The sequence below is a fragment of the Clinocottus analis genome, unplaced genomic scaffold, assembly GCF_023055335.1.
Source record: "Clinocottus analis isolate CAN_PGR_092001 unplaced genomic scaffold, fCliAna1.0.p SCAF_11, whole genome shotgun sequence".
In the NCBI taxonomy this organism is placed as follows: domain Eukaryota; kingdom Metazoa; phylum Chordata; class Actinopteri; order Perciformes; family Cottidae; genus Clinocottus; species Clinocottus analis.
The window spans coordinates 18536568-18544718 of NW_027175832.1; the positions used below are offsets into that span (position 1 = coordinate 18536568).

The 8151-nt window shown below is 46.0% G+C and overlaps 1 protein-coding gene across 1 annotated transcript in view; it reads left to right on the forward strand.

The window, feature by feature from the left end:
• Positions 1–998: 998 nt before the first annotated feature.
• The window catches only part of LOC137804970 (ATP-sensitive inward rectifier potassium channel 10-like), a 7251-nt gene continuing 98 nt past the window's right edge, over positions 999–8151 (forward strand). The window contains exons 1-6 of the mRNA XM_068604529.1: positions 999–1333; positions 5186–5531; positions 6353–6564; positions 6658–6789; positions 6873–7050; positions 7851–8151. The exon at positions 7851–8151 is cut by the window's right edge and continues 98 nt beyond it. Of these exons, the coding sequence (XP_068460630.1) occupies positions 5186–5531; positions 6353–6564; positions 6658–6789; positions 6873–7050; positions 7851–8151 (1169 nt within the window). The 5' untranslated portion in view covers positions 999–1333. The remainder of the gene's footprint in view (positions 1334–5185; positions 5532–6352; positions 6565–6657; positions 6790–6872; positions 7051–7850) is intronic.

Below are 8151 nucleotides of genomic sequence, written 5' to 3' on the forward strand. Positions count from 1 at the left end.
GTCCCCCGTGTTGACACGCAGCCTCTCTGCTGAGGTGCTCTCGAGCAGGAAGCTGAATCCTCTCCAGCTCCGAGGATGCTGCTCTGTAAGAACATTACGCTCGCTCCCGTCTTTTCTGTCCTCCTTCAACGCGGCTTCTCGGCTCATGGCTGTTTAACACCTCACACATATTCTTTCAAAGGGCTTTCCTGCTCTGCTGAAGGTCATTTCAGACCAAAAGCCGGACATGCAGTGCTCTCTGCATCGATCGAAGTGTGCGTTTGTATCTGTTGTGTCAAAAAAGAGCCTTTCCTGATGTTCAACGCTTTTGACCAACGGACCTCGTCAACCTCTTCTCCCTCTTTTTTTAATTAAATCATGCTTTGTCACCCTCTTCCCAGGGGGCCGAGTGAGGGGCCGTATTCACCTCACGGACGTCCTCCTTTATGTGTTTCAGCTCACCAGGACGCTCCGTACGGACACTCTTGGACACAGCAAACGCCGGGCACAGACGTTATGAATAGGGGGCTCTGTGGTGCCCCCTTAAAAAAAGTGTGTGTGTGCATGTGTCTGTGTGTGTGTGTGTGTGTGTGTGTGTGTGTGTGCTGCAGGGGGTGGTCTGTTGGGGCCGGTTGTTGGCGTGTGCGCGTGTGCCAGAGTGCATTGGTGGAGGATTTGCATGTGAGGCCCCAGAAATGTGCATCTGTCCATGTATGAGAGTGTGTGTGCGTGTGTGTGTGTGTGTGTGTGTGTGTGTGTGTGTCCCTGTGCTCATGTTTTGGTCGTTGTGCATTCAATTGGGAGGCGAGGGGCGACAGTACGTGATGACAAAACAAATACAAGAGTTGTATTTTGAATATAATTCCAGTGTGGTGCACATGTGGGCCCTTGAGTTATAATCTGATCCCCGAATTGAGACCCGGGATGGAGAGAAAGGGAGGAGGGAGAGGGGGGGGGGGGCGATCAATTATTACAGCAATTACACAGACGTGAGGGGAACACAACAGGAATTCAAGAGGGTGAGGGAGAAAGAGGAAGACGGAGGGAAAGAGTAAATGTGAGAGAGGGAGAGGGAGAGAGGGAGAGAGGGAGAGAGAGAGAGAGGGAGAGAGATGCCTCTTATAAAAGCCAAGTCTGGTCTCTTTGGGTAGAATTTGAGAGCAGTGAGACCGGGCTTTGGGGTCCGAATAACTGGAGGCCGACGAGTCAATAACTGTCTCCATAAATTCCCCCGGATGGTGCTGATGAAGTTTCTCCAAGTTTGAGTGAGCATGAGGACGAAGCCGGCGTGCGGACGAGAGGCTGCAGACTCCTCTCTGCGCGGCTCAATCAGAGCTCAATCCCAGCTGTGAAGGTAAGAAAAATGAGCTTCTCAGAAATAAAATGAATAAAGAAAGAATTTTGCGTGGCAGCGAAATACATTTGTTTCTTCAATTAAGAATTGAAAACACTTTCTTGTACAGTTTAGGAACGTTTCTTTGCTCCACTTTGTCGTTCACTGTACTGTTAATTAATGGGTTGTTCCATCTATTAACTAATGTTTAATACTGTTGCATTATTTCCATTTTCCTCTACTCGTTTTTGTTTTTCACAGCACTTAACAATGGCAAACTATCTTTTTTTTAACTTTTTTTTTTAATTTGGCCAAAATCTTTAAGTTTTGAATGAAAGTGAAATCAGAGTAAAGCTCTCAGAGGCCATTGCACGACTTCAAATAGCATCAAAAAGCATCAAATTATGAGCTGCAGCGACTTTTAAACACTCTTAACAATCCTTTGAGCTGTAATTTGCCCACACATCTACTGGCAGTTTCTCTGCTCTCCTCATGTGAAGCACAAGGTAAGATTATACTACTACTTTATATACACAAACATCTTTTCAGTTGTTTAGTCGACTTTTTTGTTTTTTTTGAGGTCAAAGTGTTTGTAGCACAATTTCACCAATAGTTAGATGACGAACTTGACTTATTTTTAACTTTCTAATTAAGAGAAATGTATAAGAGTTGGAGTGATATGCTTATTGTCTATTATTTATATAATGATGGTAATAAAATCTTTTATTAAGATACATTAGATATACAGTTAATCATCTTCTCTTATCCAGTCGTCACAAAAAGAAAGAGGCTTTTTTGGTTAATCTGTATATATATATATATATATATATATATATATATATATATATATATATATATATATATATATATATATATACACACAATCTATTTAAAAGTTATTGATAAAACATGAATAAATCAGTTCACAACGTGAGTAAACCGTCATGTCTTCAGTGCTAGATTTGGCGCTCTCATTGTGCAGATATAGTACGTTAAAAAGTAGGAAACTACCATAAATAACTGAAAGTGTTTTTTACTTTTGAGATGTTGGTGGATGCACAATAACAATAACTCTTAATTATTTATTTCATTATATTTTTTTATCCCCAACGGTTCTGTGCAGAGTCAGTGTCCATCAACAAGTTATCGATGATTTCTCATTAGGACATTTCTCAACTTATATTTAAAATAATATATTATTAATGCCTTGAATACATACACCACCAGAGTATTATATCGTATGATATAAATCTAATGAGAAAGACGACTATGATGTATGAACTGCAGGGAAAAGAGAAGGAAACAAGGGGACAAGGAAACAAGGAGACGGAGGACACAGAGGCGTCATGATAAGTTATGTTTTCACCCTCTTCTAAGAAATCTCGTCGCATTTTGAAACCATTAATGCTGATGGAGATGAAATTATTTGAATTAAAAGGACGTGAGCGACAGAGCGAAACGAGCTGATGGAGGGAGAGAAAGAAAAAGTGTGTGTGTGTGTGTGTGTGTGTGTGTGTGTGTGTGAGAGATGAAGCGGGATTACTCCTCACTCCAGAATACTAACGAGGGCCTTTTGTCACAGATCTCTTTCTCTCTCCCTTCCTCTCTTCCGTTCTCTCGTTTTTCCTTTCAATCATCACACACACACACACACACACACACACACACACACACACACACACACCACGCATATATATGTAATTGTACACTCTTATTCAAATAATTGCACACAAACACAACATGCATACACACATGTGCGCCTACAGTCACACACGCATGCAGAAATAAGCATGTAATTGCAATCCCACTCACACACACACACACACACACACACACACACACACACACACACACACACGGATGGCACAGAGTAGTTTTTTGTCAATGGTGTCTTTTGTTTCTTTTATCTCGGCTCCTAACAAAGCATTCCTGTGTACACAGTGGAGAGAGAGAAGGAAGGAGAGAGAGAGAGAGAGAGAGAGAGAGAGAGAGAGAGAGAGAGAGAGAGAGAGACCGGGCGATCGGGACAACATTCGGCGCCCCGTTTCCCGGCAAAAGAAAAAGTTCTGATTCAGTTTTTTGGATCCGGCTCACTGAGGCGGGGCGGCACAGTTAAGTTGCCACGTTGCCATGGAGATGGAGTACATCCGACTGGAGAGGTTGGTCCAAAAAATATTTCTGTCCTTTCCCTCTGATATACATGTTGTTGTTGTCCCCCCCCCCCCACTCAAATGAGTGTGTATGGGTGTAGAGTGGGCGAGAGGGTCTGAAGGGTGAAGCCTGTAAAGGGGCTCAGCCTCCCACAGTCACAAAAGTGTGATGTAATCAAAGCTGATTGGTTATGTAATCCATGCTCACCGAAGCTATTTTGATATACACTCTATGGGCAAACTCATATAGAACATGTTTAAGAACTTGACCGGTCCGCACGGAGCTCTGACCTCTGACCTCGACCCCAAAATGTCTTGCTGTCCTTTACCGAAATTGCGAGATTGCGAGAACAAACGACCGCCTTGCCGCTGACGTAGCTTAGCGAAGGTGCAGTCGGGTTTGCTAAACACGGCAGTTGTCTTTTTCTAACTTAAATAACAACTTCTCCTTCCCGTCGTTCCTGGACCCCGTGATGTTTGCACACAGGTCAAGGAAAGGTGGTTAGTGTGAGATGCTAGGAGGTCATCTTTTGGACTACTCTAGTGCAGCCCTGCACGGAGCTTTGACCTCTGACCTCGACCCCAATATGTCACCGTTCGGGACGCTGACTTGCTGTCCTTTAATGAAAAGGAAAAGGAGATAATCCCCACAATTCCTCGCGGCGGCAACATTAAAGTGACGCACCGTTCGGCCAAACGCGAGAACACCGCGGTTGTCTTTTCCTAACCCCTCATGAACTCTCCTTCCCGTCTTTCCTTGACCCTATGACGCTTGCACAGAGGTCAAGGAAAGGTGGTTAGGGTCCGACGCTAGGAGGTCATCTTTTGGACTATTGGACTGCAGCCGTCTGACCTCAACCCCGGGATGCTGACTGTGAGTCCGGCCTTAAAGGCGCTGACATTTGACTTTAGTACTTAATGTGACTTCCTTATCTTCTTTATGTTTTTGCTGTGTTGGGTTAGTTAGGGTTGGTAGTCCCTAACTAACCAAGTCCTAAGGTAGAGTTGGTAAGCACAAAAACAGGTCTCACAGGCATGAAACCTGTTTTTGTGCCCGTGTGAAACCAGAAAGTCAACGTCATTTTAGGTGGTACTTTTGGTACACAACTTCTGTGGTTAACAACACAACGTACCATATCATAACTTCCTTTAACGCAGAATTACCCAGCAATCACATGTGTAGCTCGGGTCCAAATTATGAGCCTGGAGTCCATACTTTTGCATTTAAGTTTTGTTTTTTAATTACAAATTAAAAATACTTGCGTGGGTGTGCATGTCCTCTTACGTTTGTTTTGACTTGTTTTGCTAATTAAAACTTGGATCTCTTGCTTTATAACTCACATTTACAGTTTGATGTTAACTTGCTTCAGTATATTTTGAGACATATTTTAAATATAGTCAATCACAAGCACAATCAGACATCTTTGAAAGGAGTTTCCTGTGAGAACGAGAGCAGGTGCGGCTGCAGGGGACAATTTGGTCGTCATGAGAAGTTTCCATCTCGCCCTACATGCAACTGAAAGTCACCACAATCTGAATTAGATTGTGAGGCCCTGCTGAGGTTGTGAATGCTGTAAGATACTAAAGATATATCTATCAATCCTTCTACCCAAGCTTACCCAACCAAACTAAACTCAAATGTGACTGTTAACATCACTAAACCCCTGTCAAGCCAACCAGAGGAGTGATTAAATTCCTCCTCCTTTCTTTCTTGATTCCTCAGATGACATCTGCCACACCTCCTTCCTCTCGTAGCCCCTCCCCTCAGAAGGTGTGCCACTCCCAGACACAGACCGACGTTTTAAAGCCCTTGCTCGGTGGTGGCACTTCCGGTGGGGGCGGGACTCTGAGGAAGAGGAGGCGTGTCCTGTCCAAAGATGGGCGGAGCAACATTCGCATCGAGCACGTCAGCGGGCGGGGCGCCCTCTACATGCGGGACCTCTGGACCACGTTCCTGGACATGCAGTGGCGCTACAAGTTCTTCCTGTTCACCGCCACGTTTGCGGGGACCTGGTTCCTATTCGGGGTGCTGTGGTATCTCATGGCCCTCGTGCACGGGGACCTACTTGGTGAGAGTGTGTGTGTGTGTGTGTGTGTGTGTGTGTGTGTGATCATAGGGTCGCAGGTCATACTGAAGGCTGATGGGTAGTTTAATGTGTCTTATGTCACTCTACAATCAAATCTCGAGACAAATAAACACTGCCGGTAACAAAATAAAGGTCACGGGGTGAGCTCTTATTGTGAAAGGGCGGCTCAGAGCCTTACCGTGTGATCCACAGACTTTATAGGGACTATATCTTCAGTAGAAAGGAGTTCAAATGAAAGTCTACGGCAAGCATTAGCCCCAATCACAATGTTTCTCAAGCAGATCTCACACAGATATCTCAAAAACGAACACAACTGAAGCTGTTTGCATAGTGGAGAGCCAAAGTTTGGTTAAATAGACGTACTTCCGTTCACCAATCAGGATTTAGCAGCATTTTAATCAGACTCTGATGACAGTTGGTTGGCAGTTTGATCTTTACATCCACGTTATGCACCTTCATTTGGGGTGGGTGTTATTTACAGCAGTGATGTGAACACACAATGTTGTCCATTGTTCGTTACATTTTCTGCAGAGCATCTCAACTGAAACTAAAAATTGAAACCATTCGTGGTGGCAGGAAGTTTTTTTATATCTTCAAACACTTTGTCTCCCCACTTCCTCTTTCGCCTCCAACGTTTCCTCAACTGAATTTGACACCTAGATTTAGGCTCTGTACTTCCTGCAGAGTTTCAGTTCAGTTGAAAATAATCAGTTGTACTTTAGCACACAAACTGTTATCTTCTATAACAACGTAAGACATTAAAATAATTCATTTTGTTGTTGTTGCCTTTTTCAACCTTTCAGAGTTTGACCCGCCCTCAAACCACACCCCCTGCGTGATGCAGATGCAGACCCTGACGGGGGCTTTCCTCTTCTCCCTGGAGACCCAGACCACCATTGGTTACGGTTTCCGCTGCATCACCGAGGAATGTCCGGCCGCCATCATCCTCCTCATCGTCCAGCTCGTCATCACCATGCTGATGGAGATCTTCATCACCGGTACCTTCCTCGCCAAGGTAGCCAACGCATATACATCATACATCATCTGTCCCCATGTTGAGTGGCCGGACTCTCCCCAGACTAAAACCAGAACTCTTTCCTCCGCTCAGGTGGCCCGGCCGAAGAAGCGAGGCGAGACGGTGAAGTTTAGCCAGCACGCCGTGGTGTCGAGCCACGAGGGACGACCCTGCCTGATGATCAGGGTGGCCAACATGCGCAAGAGTCTCCTGCTCGGGTGCCACGTGAGTGACGATCATCCGGATACGTCCGCCGCCCGCTGGTTTGCCTGAGACGTCAATCTATCGTATCACCCCTCCTCCTCCAGGTCACCGGAAAGCTGCTCCAGACGTCTCTGACCAAGGAAGGCGAGACGGTCCGTCTGGACCAGAGGAACGTGCCGTTCGAAGTGGACATGTCCAGCGACAGCCCCTTCCTCATCCTGCCCCTCACCTTCTACCACATCATCGATGACAGCAGCCCCCTGCGGGCCTGGGCGGCCAAGGGTAAGCTTGACGGTGACCTGGTGAGACGATAGAGGGAGATGGGATTCGGTGGGTGGGGCTAGTGGTCAGGAGGGCCAGGATTCGTTCATTTTTGTCGAGAGGGGGCGGATTCAGGCATCTGACCCTTCGCTAAGCCCCGCCCTCCAGCTGCTACACGCTACATGGAACTGCTAACTACACGCTAACTGTCAAAATATGATTTAACTTTTCCAACACGGAAAAGCGATTTCAGAGAGAAGCAGGCGAAGGGTCTAAACTATGTTTAGATGTAAATTTTGAAGTTTGAAGGATGTAAATTGAGGTATTTTTACTAACAGGGATGCTGGTATTCCCTCTCATCCAAATGGCAAAAAGTAATAATTACTGAAAACCTGCTTTCTGCTAGCTACTGCACAACCTTTCTGCATGAAACCAAATAGATTTCCAGTAGCAAAATTAGATGAAGACAGAGTTCTTTTCTGGTAAATGATTTGACAAAAAGCCCTGAGCTTCCTTATTGTCATGAACACTTCTTCTTCCCTTTTTAACTGAGTGCTTTGCTATATTTCTTGCCTCCATAAACATTTGACCATTACAATAGTTTGAAGCCATTGGCAGGACTTTGAATCACCTGAGCGTGCATGTGCATCGTCTCAAGATTCAAACAACCCGCTCATAATAAAAAGACTGATAAAATGATAATAAAACTCCACCTTTTAAATACCTTTTAAATTCAGTATGGTCCCATTGGTCCCATTGGTTGCGCCTCTTCGTACTGCACCTCTCTGTAACGTGACCCATCTCACATCACCTCCACCCAGGTGGCGGCTGGACGGATCCGGAGCTGGCAGACTTCGAGCTGCTGGTGATCATGAGCGCCACAGTGGAGTCGACCTCCGCCACCTGCCAGGTGCGCACCTCCTACCTGCCGGACGAGATCCTCTGGGGCTACGAGTTCCCCCCCGTGGTCTCCCTCTCGCCGTCGGGCAAATACGTGGCGGACTTCGCCTTCTTCGACAAAGTGGCCAAGACCAAGACCACGCCCGTCTTCCAAGCGTCCGCCCCCCAGCAGGCGTACCAGAGCAACGGGGGCGGGACCGGCGGGCCCGAGGTGTCGTCGGA